The 27,452-nt window shown below is 38.1% G+C and overlaps 1 protein-coding gene, 1 long non-coding RNA gene and 1 pseudogene across 3 annotated transcripts in view; all 3 read left to right on the top strand.

Annotated features, from left to right (window-relative positions):
- The window catches only part of LOC139078203 (uncharacterized), a 42,617-nt gene extending 26,792 nt beyond the window's left edge, over nucleotides 1–15,825 (top strand). For both annotated transcript variants that reach the window (XR_011531050.1, XR_011531049.1), the window contains exons 2-4: nucleotides 8,789–8,903; nucleotides 9,038–9,118; nucleotides 10,367–15,825. This is a non-coding gene — a long non-coding RNA (uncharacterized lncRNA). The remainder of the gene's footprint in view (nucleotides 1–8,788; nucleotides 8,904–9,037; nucleotides 9,119–10,366) is intronic.
- A 1,492-nt stretch (nucleotides 15,826–17,317) lies between these two features.
- DEFB128 (defensin beta 128) lies at nucleotides 17,318–19,324 on the top strand. The gene is made up of 2 exons (XM_070589050.1): nucleotides 17,318–17,479; nucleotides 18,955–19,324. Exons 1-2 carry the CDS (start codon nucleotides 17,431–17,433, stop codon nucleotides 19,188–19,190), a joined length of 285 nt encoding a protein of 94 aa, XP_070445151.1. The 5' UTR covers nucleotides 17,318–17,430; the 3' UTR covers nucleotides 19,191–19,324.
- A 3,764-nt stretch (nucleotides 19,325–23,088) lies between these two features.
- Nucleotides 23,089–24,293, top strand: LOC103556984 (lupus La protein pseudogene; annotated as a pseudogene).
- The last annotated feature ends 3,159 nt before the right edge of the window (nucleotides 24,294–27,452 follow it).

Consider the following 27,452-nt stretch of genomic DNA (forward strand, 5'->3'; position numbering starts at 1 on the left):
ACTCTCTGTTTTTATGAATTTGGCTCTTTTAGATTCCACATATGAGTGATATCGTATAGTGTTTGTCTTTCTCTATCTGACTTATGTCACTCAGCATAAGGCCCTCAAGTTCCATCCAGGTGGTTGCAAATGGCAGGATTTCCTTCTTTCTCATGACTGGATGATATTCCATTGTAATATACACATTAACACATCTTCTTTATCCATTCATCCATTGATGGATACTTAGGTTTGTTTCCACATCTTTGCTATTGTGAATAATGCTGCAAACATGTGAGTGCGTACATCTCTCTGATATCCTATTTTCATTTCCTTTGGATATATACCCAGAAGTGGGACTTCCATTCTGTTTTCCACAGTGACTGAACCAATTTGCATTCCTGCCAACAGTATACAGGGATTTCTTTTTCTCCAAATTTTCACCAATGCTTGTTACCTCTTGTCTTTTTGATGATAGCCATTCTAACAGGTGTGAGGTGACATCTCATTGTGGTTTTGTTTTGCATTTCTCTGATAATTAGTGATGTTGAGCATCTTCTCATGTACCTGTTGGCCGTTTGTATATCTTCTTTAGCAATGTCTCTTTATTTCCTCTGTGCATTTTTAAATCAGATTTTTTTTGTTGTTGAGTTGCATGAATTCTTCATATATTTTGGATATTAACCTTTTATCTGATATATAGTTTGCAAATATATTCTCTCATTCTGGAGGTTGTCTTTTCATTTTGTTGATTGTTAGTTTTGCTATTCAGGAGTTTTTTAGTCTGATGTAGTCCCGCGTGTTCATTTTTCACTTTTGTTGTTTGTGCTTTTGGTGTCATATCTAAAAAATCATTGCCAAGGGGCTGGCCCCGTGGCTGAGTGGTTAAGTTCGCGCGCTCCGCTGCAGGCGGCCCAGTGTTTCGTTGGTTCGAATCCTGGGCGCGGACATGGCACTGCTCATCAGACCACGCTGAGGCAGCGTCTCACATGCCACAACTAGAAGGACCCACAACGAAGAATATACAACTATGTACCGGGGGGCTTTGGGGAGAAAAAGGAAAAAATAAAATCTTTAAAAAAAAAAAATCATTGCCAAGACCAAGGTCCAGGAGCTTCTTCTCTATGTTTTTTTCTAGGAGTTTTACTGTATCAGGTTTTATGTTTAAGTCTTTAATCCATTTTGAGTTCATTTTTGTGAGTGGTGTAAGATAGGGGTCCAATTTCATTTTTCCGCATGTGTTTATCCATTTTTCCCAATACCATTTGTTGAAGAGACTATCCTTTCCCCCTTGGGTTCTCTTGACTCCATTGTTGAATGTTGGTTGACCATAAACGCAGGAGTTTATTTCTCTGTTCCGTTCCATTGGTCTATGTGTCTATTTTTATGCTAGTACCATGCTTTTAAAAGTACTATGGCTTTATTGTATAGTTTGAAATCAGTAAGTGTGATGCCTCCAGCTTGTTCTCTTTCTTACTTTGTTCAGCTATTTGGGGGCTTTTGTGGCTCCATATATTTTTAGGATGGTTTGTTTTATTTCTGTGAAAAATGCTGTTGAAATTTTGATAGGGATTGCATTGAATCTGTAGATGTCTTTGGGTAGTATGGACATTAATTGTTCCAATCCATGAGCACAGGAGATCTTTCCATTTATTTGTATCTTCTTCTGTTTCTTTCACCAGTGTCTTATACTTTTCAATATATGTGTCTTTCACCTCCCTGGTTAAATTCATTCCTAGATATTTTATTCTTTTTGATGCAATAGTAAATGGGGTTTCTGATAGTTTGTTATTAGTGTCTGGAAACACAACAGATTTTTTTTTTTTGGTGAGGAAGATTAGCTGTGAGCTAACATCTGTTGCCAATCTTCCTCTTTTTGCTTGAGGAAGATTGTTGCTGAGCTAACATCTGTGGCAATCTTCCTCTATTTTATGTAGGATGCTGCCACAGCGTGGCATGATGAGTGGTGCTAGGTCTGCGCCTGGGATCCAGACCTGCAAACCTCAGGCTGCTGAAGTGGAGTGCGCAAACTTAACTACTACACCACCAGGCCAGCCCCAAAACACAACAGATTTCTGTATATGGCCCTTGTTATGTTGAGGTATGTTAATTCTATACCTGATTTGTTGAGGGATTTATCATGAAAGATGATGAATTTTGTCAAATGCTTTTTCTACATCTGTTGAGACAATCACAATTTTTATCTTTCATTCTATTAATGACATTTATTGACTTGTGTATGTCAAACCATCGTTGCATCCCGGGGATAAATCCCACTTGGTTATGGTGTACAATCATTTTAATGTCCTCTTGATTTCAGTTGGCCAATATTTTGTTGAGAATTTTGCTTCTATATCCATCACGGAGAGTGGTCTATAGTTTTCTTTTTTTGTAGTGTCCTTATCTAGCTTTGGTATCAGGGTAGTGCTGGACTTGTAAAATGAGTTTGGAAGTGTCCCCTCTTCTTCAATTTTTTGGAAGAGTTTGAGAAGCCTGGCATTAATTCTTCTTTAAAAGTTTGGTAGGATTCATCAGTGAAGCCATCTGGTCCTGGGCTTTTCTGTGTTAGGTTTTCTTTTTGAAGAAGAAGATTAGCCCTGAGCTAACATCTGCTGCCAATCCTCCTCTTTTTGCTGAGGAAGACTGGCCCAGAGCTAACATCCGTGCCCATATTCCTCTACTTTATACATGGGACGTCTGTCACAGCATGGCTTGACAAGTAGTGTGTATGTCTGCACCTGGGATCTGAACTGGTGAACCCCAGGCTGCCGAAGTGGAACGTGCAAACTTAACTGCTGTCCCACCGGGCCAGCCCCTGTGTTAGGAGCTTTTGATTACTGATTCAGTCTCTTTACTCGTTATTGTTCTGTTCAAATTTTCTATTTCTTCCTGATTTAGTCTTGGTAGATTGTATGTTTCTAGGAATTTATTCATTTCTAGATTATCCAATTTGTTGTCATATAACTGTTCATAATGGTCTCATATGATCTTATGTTTTTTTTGTAGTATCAGTTGTAATGTCTCCTCTTTCATTTCTGAATTTATTTATTTGAGTTGTCTCTCTTTTTTCTTAGTCTATCTAAAGATTTGCCAATTTTGTTTATCTTTTCAAAAAATGAGCTCTTAGTTTCTTTGTTTTTTTCTATTGTTTTCTGGTCTCTATTTCAATTATTTCTGCTCTGAGCTTTGTTATTTCCTTTCTTCTGCTGACCTGGGCTGAGTTGTCTTCTTTTTCTAGTTCCTTAATGTGTAAAGTTAGTTTATTTCTTTGAGATCTTTCTATTTTCTTAATGTTCACTTATTGTTATAAACTTCCCTCTCAGAACTGCTTTTGCAGCATCCCATAGGATTTGATATGTTGTGTTTTCATTTTCATTTGTTTTGAGATATCTTTTGATTTCCCTTTTGACTTCCTCTTTGACTCATTGGTTGTTCAGGAATGTATTGTTTAATTTCCACTTATTTGTAGATTTTCCAGCTTTCCTCTTGTTGATTTCTAATTTAATACTATTGTGGTTGGAAAACACGTGGTGTGATTTCAATCTGCTTAAATTTGCTAAGACTTGGTTTTGTGTCCTATCTATCATATGGTCTGTTCTGAAGAATGTTCCACGTACACTTAAGAAGAGTGTGTATTCTAGTGCTGTTGGATGGAATGTTCTATATATGGGTGTTAGGTCCATTTGGTTCAAGACCAAACCTTTCTTGGACCTGTTGATTTTCTGTCTGGATGATCTATACATTGCTTAGAGTGGGGTATTGAAGTCCCCTACCATTATTATATTGTTGTTTATTTCACCCTTCAGATCTGTTAGTATTTGCCTAATATATTTAGGTACTCCAGTGTTGGGTGTGCATGTATTTATGACTGTTGTATCTTCCTCATGAATTGTCCTCTTTATCATTTACCATTCTTTGTGTCTTGTTACAGTCTTTGGCCTAAGGTTTGTTCTGTCTGGTGTAAGTTATGTACCCCTGTGCCTTTTCACCTGCTCCGTCTGTCCTGACCCCTGGGGGCATAGCAGCAGCACAGCATGCCTGTAACAATCGCCTCTTTGTTTGCTATACTCCTGTGGGTCTCATGGATGCAAGCCTTGTTAGCTTTCAGCACTAGGTGCTTTTGGAAGGCCTGTCTCTAGAGTTAGAATCTTAAAGGTTGGGGCACTAAATGTGGGGTCCAAACTCTTTGCTCTTTAAGGAGAAGCTGGAAGCTGGGCATTCCTACCTAAATGTATGACACTGTGCTGGGGGTGGGCTTCACGGCAAGAGTGTGTCTTAGCCTTTTCTCCTTGTTTTGATGTGGGTATTTTCATTTGCCTCATTTGAAATGTGGCAAATGTGAGATGTGGGTATTACTCATTTTCCCCGTATATAGGAGTTGCTCAACTAGTTTATAGATTTCTTTCAGAGATAATTGCTCTGTATATAGCTGTACATTTGGTGTGTCTGTGGGAGAAGGGCAGTTCAGGAGCCTTCTATGTCACCATCTTGGTTGACTACCATAAATATTTCATTTTTAATGCCATTATGAATAGAGTGTTTTTAAAAAGTTTTATTTTGTAAGTTTTGCTAAAATATAGAAATATTTATTTTTGTATACTTTTATTGAAAAACTTACTAAATTCATTCATTAGATATAATAGCTTTTTCATGGATTCTTTAGGGTTTTCTACATACATGATCATGTCGTCCGCAAGTAGGGAGAGTTTTGAATCTTCCTTTCCCATAGGCATGCATTTTATTCCTTTTTCTTGCCTTTTTTTAAACTGGCTAAGACCTCCAGTACAATGTTAAGTAAAAGTGATAATAGTGAACATCTTGCCACTTGTTCCTAATTAAGGTAGAAAAGAGCGAGCATTTTACACTGAATCTGATGTTATCCGTGGGATTTTTGTAGATTCCGTTAACATATTGAAGTTACCATCTTTTCTAGTTAGCTGAGATTTTTTTTTTTAATCTTGAAAAGGTTTTAAATTTTGTTAAATCCTTGTCTTGCATCTATTGAAACGCTCATATGTTTTTCTCCTTTATTCTGTTAATGTGGTGAAATATGTTGATTCACTTTCTGATGTTACATCAACTTTGTATTCTGGGCATAAAGACCACTTTGTCAAGATCCATTATTTTTTCTATTCATTGTTGAATTCAATTTCCTCATATTTTGTTACCCATTTTTGAATTTATTTCATGAGGGATATTGACCCATAGTTCTCTTTTCTTGTGATGTCTTTGCCTGTTTTTGGATTCAGGGTAATACTGGTCTTGAAGGGTGAGTTGGGAAATGTCCCTTCCTCTGTTTTCTGAAAGGGTTACTGTAGAATTGCGATGATTACTTCTTGATACAATTCACCAACGAATGCATCTAGGCCTGGGAGTCTTTGTGGGGAGGTCTTAAATTGTGGATTCAATTTCTTCAATTAATATAGTGCTGTTTAAAATTTCTGTTCTTCTTGGGTCAGATAGGTAATTTGCGTCTTTCAAGAAACTTGCCCATTTCATTTAGGTTGTCAAAAATTTTGGTGCAAAATTGTTTGGAATATTCTCTTACTAAACTTTTAGTGTCTGAAAGGTCTGTAGTGATGCAAATCTTACCTTAAACAGGTACTTTGATATTTACATCATTTTTCTTGGTCAGTCTGGCTAGAATTAATATAGCCACTACAACCTTTATATAATTACTGTTGACATGGCATATCTTTTTATTTTTAACATGTGTGTTTTTATATTGAAAGTCTGCTTTATACAGCATATAGTTTTTTCTTAATCCATTTGGAAAATTTTACTGTATAATTGGAATGTTTGATCCATTAACATTTAGTACAATTATTGGTATGGTTGGATTTGAGACTACCACTTTACTTTCTGTTTTCTATTTCTGTCCTCTGTATTTTGCTCCTGTCTTTATTCTTTCTGGCTTTTTTGCAGTTATCTGAATAACTTTTTAGAATTTTTTTGAGCTCTATTTCCCCTTACACTCTATACATACAAACTTTGTTTTCATTCCTTCATGGTTGCATAATAGTTATATCATAATCTTGGTTAGATCAAGTCAATATTCAACGTTTACATTATTATGACATGTGAATTTTAATCCTGGATGAGCAGTGTAGTAAACTATTTTTTAAAAACTATTTTCTTTTCTTCAATACTTCCTATTTTTATTGGAGTCAACAAATGTTTGCAACCTCTGTGCGTTTGTATGTGGATTGTCAATTGTGAGTTTACCTTAGCGTGATCTGGCTAGGTCATTTAGTTGAAGTCCCCTGAATTTGTAATCCTTACATCTTTCCTTTTGGGCTGGCCAGATTCCCTAGCATGCTCTGATGGCTAGCAGCACTCTTCAGGCTGATTTGGGCAGAATGTGTTAAACTTTAGTACCTAATCTGCACATATTTCCTCAATTCCAGATTACAGTAAAGCCTCTTGTCCTCAGTGGGGAATGCGGCATCTCTGTGCAGAGACCTTTTACTTTTCTCTTCGGAAGGAACACACTACTAGTCTTTCATTGGGGCATAGGAAGGACGGTGTTTGGTTATGCTGAGTGTGGTGGGGAATCTGGGGATGCGAATGTTTCTTAGACTTTTAACAAAATTTCTCTTATTTAATGCCACTTGACCTCCACTTCTGGAGGTTATTTGTGATAATTCCTGAGCCTTTCAGAGATTTATTTAGTAAATTGACTGATTCTTGTCTTTTTCCATCGCCAGCTTAGGATTCAGTATTCTGTGGTCTGCTCAAACACTTGCCGTTTATCTAATTGCTTTTCTATTTCCAAAAATTTGCTACTATAATCCTCTCTTTTGATTTTCCCTTCTTTAGAATTAGTGCCTTGAAAATCCTTTTTAAAAACTATCTTTTTAGTTTTGTTTCTAACCAGGAGAAAGCATGAGAGTGTGTGTGTTCATTGTGTCATATTTATGTGGAAGTCTCCATTATATACGTCAGATTATATATATTGTATACATCCCCAGTGATATGAATGGAATAGAGCATTGAGAAATACACACAGATACAGATGGTCATTTGATTTTTTACAAAGGTGGACAGGCAATTTAGAAGAAAAAGATAGAATTTTTAACAAATGGTACTGGAACAATTGGATATTCATATGTAAAAAAGAACTTCTATTCGTACCTCATACTATATATAAAAATTAACTTTAAGTGGACCATTGAACTAAATATAAAACCTAAAACTATAAAACTTCTAGATGAAAACATAGGAGAAAATCTTTGTGAATTTGAGTTAGGAAAAAATTTCTTAGAGACAACACCCAAAGCATAACCTATAAAAGAAAACAATTATCAACTGGACTTAACATAAAAAGCCTCCTCTTTGAAAGATACTTGTAAGAGAATGAGAAGACAAGCAATAGACTGGGAGAAAAATATTTGCAAATCACAAATCTGATAAGACTTGTAGCCAAAATATATAAAGAACTCTCAAATAGTATTTTTATCTGTAAGAGAACTCTAAATAATGATTAAAAATAAGACAATTATAAAATGGGCAAAGGATCTGAATAGACACTTCACTAAAGAAGAATTTGAGTGGTAAATAAAACAGGAAAAGAATCTCATCAGGGAAATGCAACTTACAACCATAGTGAGATACTACTACATGCCCACTGGAATGTCTAAAACTAAAAAGATTGATCACACCAGGTGTTGGTGAGGATACAGAGCCACTGAAAATCTCATACACTACTGGTGGGATCTAAAATGGTACAGTCACTTTGGAAAAAGAGTTTGGCAGTTTCTTAACTACTAAACGAACTCTTATCCTTTGCCCCACCTAATCTATTCCTAGTTATTTACCCAAGAAAAGGGGAACCCTGTGTACAAGAATGCTTATCACAGCTTAATTATTTATTTTTAATTTTAGAATATTTTTATTACCCCAGAAAGAAACCCCATACCCCTTTGCCATCACCCCAAAGCCCCCATCTCCCCATCCCTCGGCAACCTCTAATCTACCTTCTGTCTTTATGGATTTGCCTGTTCTGAAGATTTGATATAAATGGAATCATATGATATGTGGCCTTCTATGACTGACGTCTTTATTTACTTTTAAAATTTATTTTCAATTATTTTATTGAAATAATAAAGGCTTATAACATTGTGTAATTTCCGGTATACATTATTATTTATCAATTTCTGTATAGATTGCATCATGCCCACCACTGGGAGTCTAACTTTTTTCCATCACCATATAAATGTGCCCCTTTACTCTTTTTGCCCACCCCCCAACCTCCTTCTCCTCTGGTAACCACTGTTCTCTTCTCTTGTCCATGTGCTCATTTATCTTCCACATATGAGTGAAATTATGCAGTATTTGTGTTTATCACTGCTTAATTTATAATAATAAAAAACTGCTAATGACCCTAATGTCCATAAACAGATGAATGGAGAAATAAATTTACTACTTAGTAATAAAAAGGAATGAATTATCGATACATGTCACAACACGGATTAATCTAAAGATATTTATGCTGAGTTAAAGAAACCTTACTAAAAAAGAGTATATACTGCACAATTCTATTTATATAAAATTCTGGAAAATTAAAACTAATCTAGAATGACAGGAAGAAGATCAGCGGTCGACGAGATGGGAGGTGGGGAGGGTCAGGAGAGAGGAATTACATGGGGGCAAGGGGATCTTCTTTGGGTGATGGATATGTTCATTGCCTTGATTGTGGTGATGGTTCACAGACACATACATATCCCATACTTATAAATTTGTACTCTTTAAACAAGTGCAGTTTATTGTATGCCAATTATGCTTTAACAAAGACCTTTTTTTTTTAAAGACAGAACACGACCTCTACCAGCAGCAACAACAAACAGAACTCAGTGGATGAGGACTTTTCTGAGAGGCGTATTCAATGTCTGTTTTCTAAAAGACTTACATTATTGTACAATCAGGTTAGCTTTCTTCTCTATTTTATTTTCATTTATTAACTTTCCCCTAATCAGTCCTTTTAGAGTATATTCTTTTTGTTGTTAATTTTAAGCTGCTTTGTTTATTTGACCTCAGATATGTATTTCTTGTCTTCAAGGAAAATGTCTCATAGCTTGTGGTACATAGACGGCACCCAATAAATATTCCGTTATTTATAACACTTCTACAGCTGTGACAGGTAAGATTTCAGTGAAAGAACAACATTCTTAATAAATGGTGGCCCAATATTTCAAAAAGTGTTCAGTTGTTTGGAATATTTTCTTTCTTTTTTTCCCCTTCATTTTGGAACTTGCCTCATTATTTTTTGCTGAAATATTTTAAGGTAAATTACAAACATTATGATATTCCATTCTTACATGTCCCAGTAAGCATTTTTGAAAAACAAGAGTGTTTTCCAACATACCCAACATAATACCATCACACTTAGCAAAATTGATAAAATTTCCTTAATAGCATTGACTACTCACTCCATTTTCAAATATCTCCAATTGTCCCAAAGTGTTGTTGTTGTTTTTTTGTTTGTTTGTTTACACTGGCTTGTTTAAACTAAAATTCACTCCAGGACCAGTGAATTTAGAGCTTTCTGTAACATAGCATCTGTTTGACATGGGTGTGCTAGGGGCGTGGTGGGGACAATTTGTCTCTCTATTGAAGTGATTCTCAATTTCATAAGATACTATTGTGTACATAAATTTGTTGAGATTTGCCTACACAGGGTAAAAACTATAATAGTCTCTAGTTCTTTTTGAATTTTTTAAGGTTTTCCCTGATCTTAGAGAATTCTGTTGTTAATATTTTGAAATCTCTGGATGTCCATGGGCCACACAGAACAATTACAGAAGTGTGATGGTCATTATTCCCAGGGAGTCATCTTGACATTGTAGAATTTGAAATATTTGAACAGCTAGTAAGAGGATTTGCTTCGGCCACTAGGTGGTACTTGAAATCCAGAATACCTGAATTTGACGCTTGAATGGAACCATTCGACAATGAAAACGGGCTAGCGATTTAAAGGGTTTGTGGTTGAAGAAAGGAGAGAAGCCTGACTGCAATGGGTGTTGCAAGGGCTGCAGAATAGTGAGTGTTGTGTTCCAACTGGAAAAAATATGCCTAATATCTTCTTATGCCTCTTGGTCTGATATGAAGGGAATGAATTAAGACCATTCCCTTGATCTGAAGGGAATGGATTAGGAACACACTTTTGACTAACCCGAAAATTTATCCTTACTTTCTGAGATATTTCAATTTTATTGCTCCAAAAATTTTATAGTTATCTGTAACTATTGTTTTATATCTAAAATAATCAAGAGTAACAGGTATTCTGCTGAGCCTTTACTTACATACCTAGTTTTCTCTCAATAGATGGGCTTTCAAAATAACATTTTTACACCAAAATTATTTTGATAGAAAAAAATTTTTTCTTCAGTTTTCAGAACATCTGAAGCTGTGTGAGGGGTCCTTCGGGAACTCAAGCTTTCCTCATTCGGTAACTGGCTGTAAGTTTGCCTGGGGTGTCCCATCAAAGCATGAAGTATATCTCTGGTTTAGATTTTAAAGCCTTGGGAAACTCTCAGAGAAAAATTCCTCCAACTGAGTTATCACAGGTTTTGCTTTCTGGGCTAGAAGACACCAATCGTGCTGTGTGAATAAAGTCTCAGTTCAGGTTTGGAAGCTTGTTGGCAAAGTGCATCCTTTCTGACAGTATAGGCTTTATTACCATCACTTGGCCCCGTCATGGAATGATTCCAGATCATTGTAAGGAGTGCTGACATCTTGACATGAGATTGAATATTGTATTCGTTTCCTATTGCTGCTGTTACAAATTGTGACAAATTAGTAGCTTTAAACAACACATATTTACCATCTTACACTTCTGAAGGTTATATGTCCGGAATGGGTCTCACTGGGCTAAAAGCAAGGTATCAGCAGGGCTGCGTTCCCTTTGGCAGTTCTAGGGGACAATCTCCCCTTGTCTTTTCCAGCTTCTAGAGGATTGACTTCTTTGCCTCATGGCCCCTTTCTCCATCTTCAAAACTAGCCATGTAGCACTGCCAAATCTTTCTCTGACACTGACTCTCCCTACCCCTTCCTTCCACGTTTCAATGATCCTTGTTATTACATTGGACCCACCCAGATAACCCAAGATAATCTCTTTATTTTAAGGTCCACTGATTTGCTACCCTAATTCCATCTACAGCTTTGACTCTCCCTTGCCAGGTAACATAGCATATTCATGGGTTCTGGGGTTCGGAATGTGGACATCTCTAGGGGCCCGTTATTCTGCCTACCATAAATATTATTAAGACACTTTGTTTTTCCTACCTTTAGAACTGGCTTAAAATTGTACCTATAACACATTTGCTTTTACTGTTGTAAATTTTTTATTGTTGAAGGGAGAGAAGAGAAATATTTCGCGGAGATCAACTTGAGTTTAGATATATAGAGGATGAAGCATGAAGGCATCTGGCATGTCATTTGTTGATTGACAGGTCTAGTTTCTTCGTATTTATCTTTAACTAAAGTCCAAAGTACTAGGATATTTAGACCAACCAGCCTACCATCATGGACCTATACATAATTTTCTCTTTAACTCCTACCAGAAACAGAGTCAATCTGAGTCAATCACCCAAGACTCTTTGAGCTTAACTTCAAAAAAAATCACTTTAAGTTTTTCAGTCCTTACTGGAGACCTGTTCGGACGATCTCTAAGGTCAATTTGCTGAAACCACATTCACTAACTGTGAATTAACCATTTATTTCTCATTAAAAACATATGATTTTTCTCTTTTATCTTGTGTACTACTGACCTCTGGCAATTTGCATCAACAAAAGACTGGAAGTATCAGGCAGATATGGGCAGCCCTATACACACAGATGTGCATGTGCACACATGCGCACATGCACACACACACACACACATCTCATCTGGAGAAAATGCTCATTTTGGCATGCTATAGAATGCTGCATCGAGGCCACAGCGGCTACCTCTTCTATTATAGGTCCACTTATCATGGTATTATTTAACTACCAAAAAATAACAAAAGCAAATAAAACTTCAGATTCATTTTGATTTTATAAAATGATCTGAAGCACATTGCAGCAAATAGACAGAACAATGACGTTTATTTCAAATACTTTACTCTTTTAATAGCTCTGCACAAAAAAAGGAGAAGGAGAGCAAGAGTCAAATGGCACACTTAAAGCTACTTAATTTACATCGTTAGTGTTTAAGAAAAAATGATTTGTGAGCCAATATTAATTATCACCCTAGACACTTTTATGCTTTTATGTAATGTTGTACAATTTTTGCCAAACTGAAAAATAGAAGTCCAAATGTGCATTTCATAAAATATAAGATGCATTCTTAGTATACTTGGGTCTCAGGAACCCTGTGGAATGAGAAGGAACAGTAATGTATATAGCAAATTGCAACTCTAATTGGGTCCTTCAATCTTAACCTAATAAATCCATTTTGTGAGACAATTTATGGATTAAAAGCAGATTCTCTTAAAAGGAATATTATATTTCTGAATTTATATCAACCTTCTGAAAGAGATATTTACATGTTTTGTTACTGTCTTGTTCGCCTATTTTCTTCAAGGTCATTTATCATTTTCTTATTGATTTGCAAACATTCTTTATATGTTATGGATATTACTCCTTTTAAGGTATATAATGCATTTACAAATTTTACTCTACTTTGATTATCTTTTTTTTTGGCAGGGTGAGGAAGATTGGCCCTGAGTTAACATCTGTTGACAAATCTTCCTATTTTTGCTTGAGGAAGCTTGTCACTGAGCTAACATCTGTGCCAGTTTTCTTCTACTTTGTATGTCGGACGCTGCCAAGCATGACTTGATGAGCAGTGTGTAGGTCTGCACCCGGGATCCGAACCCATGAACCCCAGGCCATTGAAGCGGAGTGCGTGAACTTAACCACTACACCACCAGGCTGGCTCCTAATTCTCTCTTTTTTTGTTGTTTTTGAGGAAGATTAGCCCTGAGCTAACATCTGCTGCCAACCCTCCTCTTTTTGTTGAGGAAGATTGGCCCTGAGCTAACATCTGTGCCCATCTTCCTCTATTTTATATGTGGGATGCCTGCCACAGCATGGCTTGGTAAGCAGTACGTAGGTACATATCCGTGATCCGAACCAGCGAAACCAGTGGACCGCCAAAGCAGAGCACTCTAAGTTAACCGCTACACCACTGGGCCGGCCCCTCTAATTGTCTTTTAATCTTACACTGGCTTGCACCTTCTCCTGCACGCATTTTGTTATGAAGATGTTATGCATTTTATATAGTCAAATCTGTCACTCATCATTTTTAGCAATTCTTTTCTCTCCTCAGTATTAGCTTTATTTCTTTTGAGGTCATTTATTCTTATTGCTCATTTAAGTTCTCCTCTTTGAAATTGTTTATTTTCCTGAAACTATCTGGTGATATATATTTAGGCGTAAAGGTAGCTTAGTAAAGGCAGCTAATACGGGATTCCTCTGCATCAGTGTATGTCTGTTTTGCCAACAGGCTTTTTTCTTGAATTGGAGGGATCAATGTAGACTTCGTGTGTGTATGAGTGTGTGTGTGCTCAGAGAGTGTCGACTAGCAGACTTTATTTGACACTGAGTTGATGAAAAGCAAGCAAGCTCATTTTACATCTTCTTATCTCTTACCCAATTGTTAAAATAAATTACTTTTGGAGCAGAATATTTTGAAGGCTAAACACCACAATGTTAACAGAGAAAGGCGGTTTTTTTTCCTTCTTATTGTTTATCTGTGTGTCTGATTTTTCTAGCATGAAATGTTAATTTGGCTTCCTTCTCCTAAACAAAGATCAGCAAAAGAATCTTGCCTTGACTCCCTCAGTCTTTATAAGAGGGAATTAGTAATCCTATTTCTTGCCTGGATTTGGCCTGTCTAAAAGTTTGGAAAGATAACCTTTTAAGTAGATTTCAGAGAATATTTCTAAGAAATGAAAGCCATTTAAAGATCATTTATAAGTAAGATATTAAAAGCAATTTGTACTACTGTGGATCACAGTGGGAGGTGCAGTAACAAATGTTGATGGGTGATTTTTTTTCAACTGACCACAACTGAAAAACAACATTTCATTACCCATCCTAGCCTACTCAAAGGGAAAACTTTTGCACGGTCACAGAGGGCTTTGAAAATGAGAAGATTATGTGCTTCCTGTGCCCAGCCAAGATTGCACAAAGGCTATCTGACAGGAAAGAGTTGACACAAATGAACAGAAAAACAAATAGACTTAAGAACCTATTGAAGGAGGCAGGCGATATTACTTCCAGGATGTAATAATGTTATCTGTAAAAGTCAGAAATATGAATTCTCTCAATCCAGGCTGCTCTTTCAATATGGGCTGCTTCCTGAGTGGTGAGGAGGATATAAGAATGTGGGTAGCGGGGAGGATGTTCTGCCAAGTGTGTGACCAATACATTTTGTGAACAAAGCAGCGTTGCATATTTGAATGTTTTGTTTTCAATCTCCCAAAAATTGACGCAAAAGAGGCAGCCGGAGAGGCAGTTTGCATAAGGGTGAAGGTCTTTACTTTAAGGCTCACGCAGACCTGTGTTGATGCTAGTTCATTCCTTACTAGTCATGTGACAATAGGCACATTATCAATTCCCTAAATTGCGATTTTCCAATTTGAAAAACAGAGGTATTAATTTCTTCTTTACAGTGTTCTTGTAAAGATTAAATGAAGTAATGAATATGAAATGCGTTTTTCATATGGTAGGCACACATTAAGAGGTACTGGAGCGGAGAAATGAGCTGAGACCAAGTGGGACGCTGGATGGACTAGTGTCAGTCTGGTGGAGCCACCGGTTAGTTCATATTCCTCATCTTGATATGTCAGCAGCACTTGACACTCCCTTCTTCTCGACAAACTTAGTTCACTCCGGTTACTGGTAAACATAATAAGCTATACACAGTACTCATTCTTTTTTTTTCCAAGTAATTTTATTGGGATTACAATGGTTTATGACATTGTGTAATTTTGGGTGTACATTATTGTTTATCAATTCCTGAGTATACTTCATTGTGCTCACCCCTAGTAGTCCAATTTTCATCCATCATCATAAATATGTGCCCCTTTATCCCTTTCGCCCACTCCCCCAAATAGCCACTAATCTGTCCTCTTTATTTATGTAATTGTTATCTTCTACGTATGAGTGAAATCATGCAGCATTTGTCTTTCTCTGTCTGGCTTATTTCGCTTAATATCATACCCTCGAGGTCTGTCCATGTTCTTGCAAACAGTATGATTTTGTCTTTTTTTATGGTGCCATACACAAAAATTAACTCTAAATGGATTAAAGATTTGAATGCAAGACCTGAAACCATAAAACCCCTGGGAGAAAATCTAGGCAGTACACTCCTTGACACTGGTCTTAGCCACATCTTTCCAAATACCATATCTAATCAGGTAAGGGAAACAAAGAAAGCATTAACAAGTGGGGCTACATCAGACTAAAAATCTTCTGCAAAGCAAAGGAAACCGTGAACAAAACGGAAAGACAACTCACCAACTGGGAGAAAATATTTGTAAATCATTTATCAGACAAGGGGTTGATCTCTAAAGTATATAAAGAGCTCATACAACTCAACAACAAAAAAACACACACAAGGGGGCTGGCCCCGTGGCCGAGTGGTTAAGTTCGCGCGCTCTGCTGCAGGTGGCCCAGTGTTTCGTTGGTTCAAATCCTGGGCGCGGACATGGCACTGCTTGTCAAACCACGCTGAGGCAGCGTCCCACATGCCACAACTAGAAGGACCCACAACGAAGAATATACAACTATGTACTGGGGGGCTTTGGGGAGAAAAAGGAAAAAAATAAAATCTTCAAAAAAAAAAACAACACAAAAAAACCACACATAATACTCATTCTTAACCCTAACTTTAACCCTAACCCTATGTTGTGATACTAGTTTAATCATCATCAACAAATATTTATATGGCCTTCACAAATTCCAAAATTCTTCCAGGTATTGTCACTGAAAGAGTTTTGGATGGGCCTTAATTACTATAAATTCAAGGTTCTTGTGTCCAGAAACTGTAAAATGAGGTAAACAGCACTCTTTAGGAGATGTCTTGATTAACTTTATTACTGTCTTGGGGTATTTTATTTAGCAACAATTGTTTAGTAATTTGCAATCATTCATTCCATAATTGTATACCAAGGACATGGCATGCGTTTTGTGCTGTGCATTGAGAACTCCAGATTGAACAAGGCCCCCTTGAGGGGCTCATAGATTATTGCAGACAAACAAATAATTGGAACATGACGTGGTGTGACCACCAACAAAAATATGTACAAGGTGCAGAGGTGGCACAAAGAAGGGTCACGAAAACTTTCAGAGATGTGGAGACAACTGAACTTGATTTTGAAGAAAAATTAGGAGCTCAATAGAGGACCAGTTAGGTGGATGGGATGGTGGAGTGTAATATAATTCGTGAAGAGGGATTTATACGTGCAAAGATATAGGTTATGAAGGTAACAAGTTGGGTAGAGGCACCTACACTAACTTGTCAGGAACATAGTGATTCCATAAAATGCCCTGGGAGAGGTAAGCAGGGACCAGTTCGTAATGAACTGAACACTGTGCTAAAGAAATTTGATCTTTTGAAGGACTTCGGTTATAGAACTGAGCAGTACTGGATGAGTAAGACTTAATGGGAAACTCTGAAATAATATCAGTTTATCTAGCCAAACCTAAGAGCAATCTTACTCCTAGATGATTTTCTGAAAGTTTCATACATTAAAAAGATTAATAGTGGTGGGGTGGGCCCCGTAGCAGAGTGGTTAAGTCTTCGTGCTCTGCTTTGGTGGCCCAAGGTTCCGCCAGTTCGAATCCTGGGCGCGGACATGGCACCGCTCATCAAGCCATGCAGAGGTGGCGTCCCACATGCCACAACTGGAAGGACCCACAACTGAAAAATACACAACTATGTCCCGGGGGGCTTTGGGAGACAAAAAGAAAAAAAAAATCTTAAAAAAAAAACGATTAATACTAGATATTGTCATGTGTCTACCTTGATTAGTTAATGATTTAATTACTTTTCCAAACAGATTACTTTTGTGAATGAAAGGTGGCACTAGCTGGATGGGACATTGGAAAAATGGGAATAAACTAGGACCATCCCACGCAAAACAGGACATATGATCGATCAACCTTGACCAAAATGGGCTGATGGACCAGGTGGAGAAGTCATTGTTCCTACTCTCTGGGAGCTCACATTCTGAGGAAGGAAGAGTAGGTGTGATGTGATGGAACATTCTGTGACCGTGAACTCCATATGTGGGAATGAAGGTGGGAGTGGCCTTGGATTTCCTTCTCGTGCATGTGGATTAAAATGAGAGCTCAGAATATTGAGAGCATCCAGAACTCTGTCTCATCTTGAAAGACTCTCTGTGACACAGACCACTGGACAAAGAAATCTTGCTGCCCATTTCTCTTGGGGAGTCTGTAAATATGAAGCTGTTTCTGGTTCTCACTATTCTGCTGTTTGAGGTACCCAAAGGTAACTTGCCCAAATGTACCATGAAGTCCTAGGAGATATTACTGTCCATAGACGTGCGGTCAGGGCCTTCAAGATTGTTGATATCTTGCCAATATCATCAAAAGTACCCACTCTCCTGGGTGCCTGCCTTGAGTCTGTGTCTTAGAATAGAGCATTCAGGGAGGTAAGACAAGATCAGGCTGTACTCTCAGAAGTCCTCCTCAAAGGTAGGAGTGAATCCATCATCTAGAATTATCTTGCTAATGTCGAACATAGTTTTTGCCCAGGAACTTGGTCATCTCTTTTTCCTTTCAAATTCATTTCCAGCCTATCCTACAACAGTAATGAGAACAGCACAAGTTTTGGAGTCATGTAGATGTGAGGTTAAAAGTATGTCTTCATCATTGACTAGTTGTATGAATTGAGCTAATTATTCCCTTCGAATCTAAGTTTTCTCATCTGTCAAGTGAGTATCCTGACTCAATTTCATAATGATGGTATTTCATGGGAGGATTACATGAACTTATAAATGTGAAGCACCAAATTCATGGTAGGAACCCTGTCAGTGAGAATTCCCTTCTCTTTTGCAGCTGTAGCAAGATACATTGTCTTTTTGTGGCCCTGAAAATACCTTTCTAGCCTTCAGAGATGCTCCCTGGTTCTGGGATTTAGGATAGGAAGAATATTATCTTTGTTCTCCATCTTTATTCCATGAGGTTGTCCAAATTTGTATACGGGGCAAATAAAGAATTGAAAACAGGAGATCTCAGACCTCAGTGCAATACTCCAAATAGGTGACAATTTGGACCTCGAGGGAGACTACCTGGAACTGAGTTTGATCCCTGGGCAATGCATTTATCTGAGATCAAAGGAGGATGGAAAGAGGGAGAGAGAGAGAGACAGAGAGAGGAGAGCCAGGTTACGGAGAAGTCGTAGGGGCTGAAATAAGAGAAGGCGTTCTCAGCAGCATTTATTGCTGAGACCTATGAGGTCTTGGCGAAGGGAGATTCCTGCTGCCCAGTCAGTGAGTGTGAAACCCAGTTACACTGTTAACTTAAAAAGTCCTGTCTGTGATGCTCTTTTAAAAGTTAATTTGGCCCTGAATTATGCCATGGTGACAGGTTGGTACTCTCTGGGGACGCTGGACTGGAGTAGGGCCGAGGGAGTGCTGACTTTGGCACATGGAAGACAGAGTCAGCTTTGCCAGCGTCCTAGGGGCGGGGCATAGCTCCAGTCAATAATCATGAATTGAGCTCTCTCTTCTTTTTTGTCATAAAATTTATAATGTTCTCAGAGCAAATTGGATATTGGCTTGGAGGCAGGGGTTTTGGATGTCTTTAATTTGGGATGACTTTCAAGGAGGAATCTCTGAGTTTTCTCTTATCAGCGTAAGGTTTACTTTGGACCACTAGAGACCATAGCTTGTAGGGAACCACACACCTCTTACGCTCTGCCTCGGGAACTAATCTGGGTCCAATGTTGTTTCCTGTGCACAGATACGGCCAGACCTAGAAAATGCTTTAGTAATATAACAGGCTACTGCCGGAAGAAATGCCAAATGGGGGAAATATTTGAAACAGGATGTGTAAATGGGAAATTATGCTGTGTTAATGAAGGCGAAAACAAAAAATACCTGAAACCTGAAAAGTTACCTGTATCTTCAGTGAAGTCTAATGAGAACAAGGACTATATCATTTTACCCACCATGACAATTTTCACAGTCGAGCCATAAATCAAGCACTTGCTCCAGAGGTGTCTACTCTTCCTACAACGAAAGTGCCACCTAATCCAACAGGCTGGGGCAACAGATTTATCTACTGCTTTCTGTGAACTTGATTCTCCACATAATAAAGTTCTATGCTTTTCCCTGTGTTTATTTATTAATATATTAACTCATTTTTTTGAGCATTTCAAAAATTAATGAATGGTTATCATGTTCCAGGCATTATACCTGTAAGATGGGTGATATAGAGAAGTGAACACATTGGTAGAGATGGAAGTTAGCCCCTCCATTTTCTATGAAAGGTAGTATCTCATAGCATTTCAGATATTCATCCTTTTTCTTAATGAAGTTTCTCATGTCTGAGCAGATCTGAATATCCCAACTTTGTGAGTGTGCAAATGAATATAGAGGGTTTGCTAAGAACCAGGGAGTCAAAATATTTGAACACTTTTGTAACATTTATTGGGGCAAGTCTAATGGGCAGTGATGGCAGCTAGTGATAATTCCAATATATCATTTGAAGCTCATTTAATGTGCATGCTTTGTTTCCTTTTTTAATAGCAATTTGAACATCCAGTTGACACAATTTTTAGACAAATATTACTGTTAGGATCTTTGAAAGCATTACATATTCTGTTTGTTTCAATAGTGTGAAATTTACAAACTTTTGGCTATAAGATGAATAAGGTCTGAGGGTCTAGTGTAAACTATAGTGACGTTAGTTGTCAACACTGTATCGCATAATTGAAATTTACTAAGAGAGTAGAAATTAAATGTTCTCACCAAAAAAAAAAAAGAAAAGAAAAAGATAAATACGTGAGGTGCTGGGTGTGCAAATTTACCAGGTGGGGGGAGTTTTTTTCACAATGTATATATATATCAAATCACCACAATGTGCACTTTAAATATTTTACAATTTTTGTCAATTATACCTCAATAAAACTGAAATTAAAAAAATAGTGTGAAATTTAAAGCCTTATAAATGAGGAGAACATGTTTAAGAAGCTCCCCAGGAGCTAGATAAAGTTTCAGTAAGTCGTGATGGTAGAAAATGCTCTCCAGGTGAACAGAACAGCACGTTTTGTGGTGACATCCATTGATGTTGTTTGGTTAAAGTATTGGTCATAAACAACTTTCGTGGAGCTAACACTTGCTCATCTGGGATGAAAACATCAATGGGCCTTAATTCTCCACGCACAGCTCACCATCTTGTTTCCCTGGGAGGATGGAGAGGCAAATATTTAGGTGGGTATGTTAACGTGTTAAGAGCTTACAAGGACTTTCCTTCTGGTAGTCGTGGCTTTTGAGAATTCTGGAGAAGTGTATAGGAAACAAGGACTGGACTAGATTGTAGAATTTTAGAAATTTCTCGTTACTGACTTCAGCATGATGGAAGCTAATGCATGATTATTTCAACGTAATTCTCAGAGGGGTTTTGAAAAAAGCTCACGTAAGAAAGCTCACTCTTTAGTGCAACGCTTCACAACTTCACAAGCTCCTCTCTTCTTCAGTCTTCCATCACTGGATCACCAGAGGCATTTGTAGGGAGGGTCCATTTTGTCTGTATGACGTGAAGATGGGTCTTGCTTATTGTCTTTAATCTATATGTGTCCTCTACTCTACATGAGTCCATCAGTAAATTAGATACCGGAATCCATTTTGGCTTAGTATCAGATCAATCAGTGAAGAGCCTCCTGTATTGGGAGAGAGGGATATGATGAACTGAGCAGATAAATTAAGCCTTGAATTCTACTTTGACTAGATGTGTCTAATCTTTGCTTTGACTTTTTCATTATTATCCTTCTTGTGTTCTCCTCCATACTCATAGGAGAAGTGATGTGGTCAGTATTGTAGATGCAAGTTTGTTTGTCCACCTTATTTCTACAAACAAAATTAAATTGAAAGGCTATATTTTTATTATGCACCCTTTTGGTACAGGCAGTATTATTGGTACTTATTTTTCTTGGCTCTCTCTTAGGGCATTCTCCAAAATCTTATTCATAGAAAATTTTTTAATTGCTAGATTGTTCCAGGTATAGTTTTCTACTAAGTGCCAGCAATTGAGACCACCTGTCTCTCTGGGGGTCTTGGACAATGCTCATGAAACATGCCAGAGATATTCTTCATTTCCTTTCCACACTCACCCTTTCTTAGAAAACTTGCTGATAACTCTTCTTAGGGAGCCATTCTACGGGTCCTGGGAAGAGATGAGGACCAGATAACCCTGTTATCTTGACTATAAGTAATTGGACCAGCATGAGTGACAAATGGATATGAAGAGGCTGAACCTACTTCTTTGGATAGTCAAGGTGGGTCCTGGTGCACTGATGAATAAGAAAAGGTGCAGGGAAAGAAAGAGAGAGAGAGAGAGAGAGAATTTTCAGTTCTTGGTTCTAGTCCCTTAGGCCTCATACAATTACTAACATTTCTTATAATAGGTACTCCTTTTCTGAAGTGAGTTTGAGTGGGCTTATGTTTTCTATGGCCTCATATTTAAGACATGACAAATTGTGTACAGGGTAATTTCTCAGGCACAGAGATACAAATAGAGGATTTGCTCCTTAGTAAAAAGTACTTAGTAAAGACCAAGATAATGACAATGGCAACAATTAAGATCCACTTCGACAATTGGTTTTAGAGATGACAAAGTACTTAAAATAAGCCATGATCAAAGCAAATTTATGATGACATTTTGCATTCATGGATAAGTTCTAATTTAGCCTCAATTACTCAGTGGCCCTTAGGAATATATAGATATTCATTACCCCAGTTTGGTACTGTTCAAACTTTGAACAAATAGCCAATTAATATTATTAGAAAACATGGAGAAACTAGTGGAAAATAATGATAAGGAATAATAATTCAGATATTACAATTAAATAACCCCTACCCAAATAGTGCATGTCAAATAAATATCAAAAGCCCAGATACCATAAAATAGTATTTCCTGAGTCTGAGAATCACGTCACATGATACTAAGGTACATCTGAAATTCCTACATTGTGTCAAAATGGAAGTATGAAAATGGTAGGATAGCAATTCTTTAGTACTCCTTGCTATTTTTTCAACCTGGTAAGAGTTTCAGGGCAATTATCTGTAACATCTACAAATTAAAATGAATTGTGGTGTGGGGCTGGCCCCGTGGCCGAGTGGTTAAGTTCGCACGCTCCGCTGCAGGCGGCCCAGTGTTTCGTTGGTTCGAATCCTGGGCGCGGACATGGCACTGCTCGTCAGACCACGCTGAGGCAGCGTCCCACATGCCACAACTAGAAGGACCCACAACGAAGAATACACAACTATGTACTGGGGGGCTTTGGGGAGAAAAAGGAAAAAATAAAATCTTAAAAAAAAAAAAATGAATTGTGGTGTATAGCCAAATTAAAATATAGTTACCTTTTAAGTAGTAAAATAAAAATTTAGTAATGTATTTGTATTCTTTAGTTAAGAATGGTGGCATAATAAGCATTACCACGATGGGAAAGAAAAAAAAAGGAACATATTTCAAGTAACACAACTGATGGCTTGCACAAACACAGAGCACACAGCCCAGAGTTTGCATACAGCTTATCTTTATTTTTTAATTCTTTGTTTTAAAGAGTTAGAAGAGTACAGTAAGTCACTGGACATTATCAAATTTAAAAACTTTTATGCTTCAAAGCACACCATGAAGAAAGTGAAGAGACAATCCACAGAATGGGAGAAAATTTTTGCAAATCAGATGTCTGGTAAGGGACTTGTGTCTAGAATATATAAACAACTATTGCAACTCAATAATAAAAAGACAAATAACCCAGTTAAAAGATGGACAAAAGATGGCCTTCATCTTTATGTGGGTTAGGCCAGCAGCAGAGCTGGGAAGTTGAGACATTGCTGTCACTGTTAGTGATCACGTGGTATGGCAGACCTGGACCTTAAAGATGGCCGCAATGGCTGAAAATGGTGATAATGAAAAAATGGCTGCTCTGGAGGCCAAAATCTGTCATCAAATTGAGCATTGTTTTGGTGACTTCAATTTCCTACGGGACAAAATTTTAAAGGAACAGATCAAAGTGGATGAAATCTGGGTTCCTTTGGAGACAATGATACAATTCAATAGGTTAAACCATCTAACAACAGACTTGAATGCAATAGCAGAGTGTTGAGCAAGCTAAGGCAGAACTCATGGAAATAAGTGAAGATAAAACTAGAATCAGAAGATGGGGAAGCAGCCCCTCCCTGAAGTGACTGAGGAGTCGAAAAATGATGTGAAAAATAGACTTGTTTATACTAAAAGCTTCCCAACTGTTGCAACCCTTGATGACATAAAAGAATCAGTAGAAGATAAAGGTCAAGAACTAAATAGTCAGATGAGAAGAATATTGTGCAAAACATTTAAGGGATCATCATTTGCTCTGTTTGATAGCATTGAATCTCCTAAGAAGTTTGTCGAGACTCGTAGGCAGACAGGGACCTTGCTTTTCAAGGAAGATTGATTGCTTCGAAAAAAAAAGAAGAAACTAAACAAAGTGGAAGCTAAATTATGAGCTAAACAAGAGCAAGAAGAAAAACCAAAGTTAGTAGAAAATGCTGAAATGGAACCTCTAGAATAAAAGATTGGATGTTTGCTGAAATTTTCTGGGAACTTAGATGATCAAACCTGTCGAGAAGATTTGCACATCCTTTTCTCAGATTGTGGTGAAATAAAATGGATAGATTTTATCACAGGGGAAAAGGGGGAATAATTCTATTTAACGAAAAAGCTAAGGAAACATTGGAGAAAGTCAAGGATTCAAATAAAACGGTAACTCACAATTAAGGAACAAAGAAGTGACATGGGAAATTCTAGAAGGAGGTGGGGAGCAAGAAGTATTGAAAAAAATCTTAGAAAATCAGCAAGAATCCCTAAACAAATGGAAGGCAAAAGGTCACGGATTCAGAGGGGAAAAAAAGGGAAATAAAGCGTCCAGGATGGATGTGCTAAAGGAAAAGTACAGTTTCAGGGCAAGAAAATGAAATTTATGGTGATGATGGACATGATGAAAATGGTGCAGCTGGACCAGTAAAAAGAGCAAGAGAAGGAACAAAGAACCTGCATGAGAACAACGGAAAACAGGAAATGGTGCTGGAGACTAGTAGCTTAGTGAACAAATTGTTTATTCATTTTAATTAGATTTTAAGCTAGTTTTGTCTTCAGAGGGGTTTTTTTTTTTTTTGAGGAAGATTGGCCCTGAGCTAACATCTGTGCACATCTTCCTCTGTTTTATAGGTGGGACGCCTGCCACAGCGCGGCTTGATAAGTGGTGTATAGGTCCGCGCCCAGGATGTGAGCTAGCAAACCCCGGGCCTCCGAAGCAGAGCATGTGAACTTAACTGCCGTGTCTCTGGGCTGGCCCCTATTCACAGGCTTAAAAAAAAAACCAAATTAGGTCCACTTCCATACCCATCTGTAAGAAAAGGAAATTTTTTTTGTTTCACTTGTCTTTTTTGTTATCCAAATGAGAATTTAAAAAAACCGTATGGTTCTGTTTGTGTTATTTCAGATCATTCAAATATCAAAAGGAAGATTCTTCCACTGAATTGCCTTTGGAATATGAGAAGGTCTTGGTACAAACTAATGAAATATGTACTACATAAAAAGGAAAAAATGGACAAAAGAGCTGAATAGGTATTTCTCCAAAGAAGATATACAAATGACCAGTAAGCACATGAAAAAAATGGGCAACATCACCAGCCACCAGATAAATGCAAAGCAAAGCCACAGTGATTACCGCTTCACACTTGCTAGAGTAGCTGTAGTCAAAAAGGCAGATAATAGCAAGCATCAGTGAGGCTGTGGAGAAGGGTGGAGGAGGGTAGGGACACTCGTACCCCGCTGGTGGGAATGTAAAATGGTGCAGCCATGTTGGGAAGCAGCCTGGCAGCTCCTCAAGTGTTAAACATAGATTTACCATATGATCTGACAATTGTACTTCCAGGTATACATTCGAGAGAAATGAAAACATCTCTCCGCAAAGACTTGTACGTGAATGTTCATAGCACCATTTATTCTGAATAGCCCAGGTCACATGCCTGTATCCTAGGAGCAGCTGTGGAACGTAGAGACTCCTTCCCATGACTGAAATAAGAATAGTGTTCAAAAAGTGCTGAGAAGCCAAATAGCCTGGCAGAGGTCCACCACACCAGCTGTGAAATAAGAATTCAGGAGCGAGGTACTCTCCCTTTAATGTGGCCGGAACTAGAGCATATCATCAGGGACACATACAGAGTAATTGGTTTGGTCTAAGAGATACCACTAAGGTGGTGGCTGCCTAATTGGAAAGGGAATATGGGCTAAGATGTTGAGGCTCGGGAAAAAATGAAAAGTGAAACTGCAGATTTATATTTTAAGCATTTTCAGACTTGACCTTGTAAGAAACAGAGGAAACCTGAAAGGTTTGAGGTAGAAAAAAAAAATCATAAAATTTTACCATAGAAATGTAACTCGGAGAGCAGCATATGGGACGGATGAGAGAAGAGACTTCTGGAAGCAAACGGAACAGTTACTAGGTTGTTGCCGTCATCTGGTAAGATACGATGCACGCCTGTTTGCAGCCATGTTAGAAGGTATATAGAGTTAAGGCTGGATTTTACAAATAATTAGAAGATAGAATCAACTAAATTTGTTGATTACCTGGAAGTACAGGGTGGGAGGGAGAGGACTTAAGCATTTCTCTTAGGTTCTGTCGTGGGTCACTGGTGAACGCTTGTCTACTTCAGGAAATAGGCGATTCTGGAGGGGCTTCCAGTGGTGGGCATGTTACTCAGTTCAGTGCCTGTCGTCCTTGGAGTCCCTTTGCTGCTGTAACCTCCCCACTCATAGCCCTGTCCTCTGGGAGGCAGTATCACGCTGTACCTTGCACAGGGATGGGCACCCAGCCCAGTGCATCTCGTTCAAGGCTGCCCTGTAGCGGCCAGGTCTAGAATACGTTGCTCAGCAGAGACCATCAAGGTGATTCTTTCTGAAATTTGGACTAGGAGTTAGAGTAAACTGGTTGAGAGCAGTGGGGGAACACAGCACTCACACTGATAAAAGCAGAAATGCTTTGGACCAAAATTGAGGACTGCCTCTACTAAAATTTATATCTGGGCTAAACAAGACCACAAATGGGCTATGCACCTGGAGGACAACGCATTTGTCCCATACAGAATCATCACTTTTATTGCATTTCTTGACCAGCATTTCTGCATTCCACGATTGTCTTGTTCTGATCCGCATGTTAAGACGATGCACGAAACTCTCAGTTTCATGCTGCAGGTGTATCGCGAGGAGACACAGCACTACAACCTACAGTGCTTGCTTTTTGAGAAAAAAGGGAAACACTTAGGTCACAGTTCAAGGGAAAAAACCTGTATTTCTCAGAGCATTGTCTCAGCTTCAGAGAGCCAGCCCACCCCTGATCACACCATATTCCTAGGCATAGAGAAGACACAGTCTTCTTACCTCTAAGAGTGGGCTAGATGAGGGGAGAAAGTGAATTGGGACATGAAATGGTAGCAAGGTCAGTGGATGGAAGGGGGAGTAGACGACCTTGGGCAACAACATTGAAGGAAGCAGAATCAGTACCGTCTATAGTCACTTAAGTAAAGGATGATTTATTTATTATTTCAACAGAGTTACTATCTACATCAAACACAAGATCCTGCTGCCAGCTTGCTGTATTGTCAGAATCTCACTGAGAATTTACTGATCAACTCTAGGTACCATACTGTTAAAACTATACCACTAGTTCAAGCCATGGCTTCCAGAACTCATTTAAGGGGCTTAAATCAGCAGCTGGAGTTGTGATAATGAGGCAATACAAGGATATATACTATCCTTTGGTGAATGACATCACTGTCACTCAGTTTCTCATGTCACTGTGGGCTGCAACCGGGGAGTCATCTGTACTCGCACTGCCCCAATGAACAATCAACTATTATAAATTATAGCTGATAAATCTAACCACTTTGTTCCATCTTAATTACCTCGACTCTGGTCCAAACCACCTCTCACCTGGCCCATTGTGATAACCTTTTATCTATTCTTTCCGTATCTATTCCCAGTTTCAATACATTTTATGCACTCAATACAGAGTAATTAGCAAAGTGCAGCCCTGATTAAAATATTTAATGGCTTCCTGTTCCTCTTCAGTGAGAGATCAAAATCATTAACATGGTCTGATAGACCTCTACTCACTTCTCCAACATTGACCTTTCTCCTATTCTCTGCCTACAGCCTCCTTCCTTCAAATATGCCGTATTCCTCTACCTCAG

The sequence above is a fragment of the Equus przewalskii genome, chromosome 21 (assembly GCF_037783145.1).
Source record: "Equus przewalskii isolate Varuska chromosome 21, EquPr2, whole genome shotgun sequence".
NCBI classification, from domain to species: domain Eukaryota; kingdom Metazoa; phylum Chordata; class Mammalia; order Perissodactyla; family Equidae; genus Equus; species Equus przewalskii.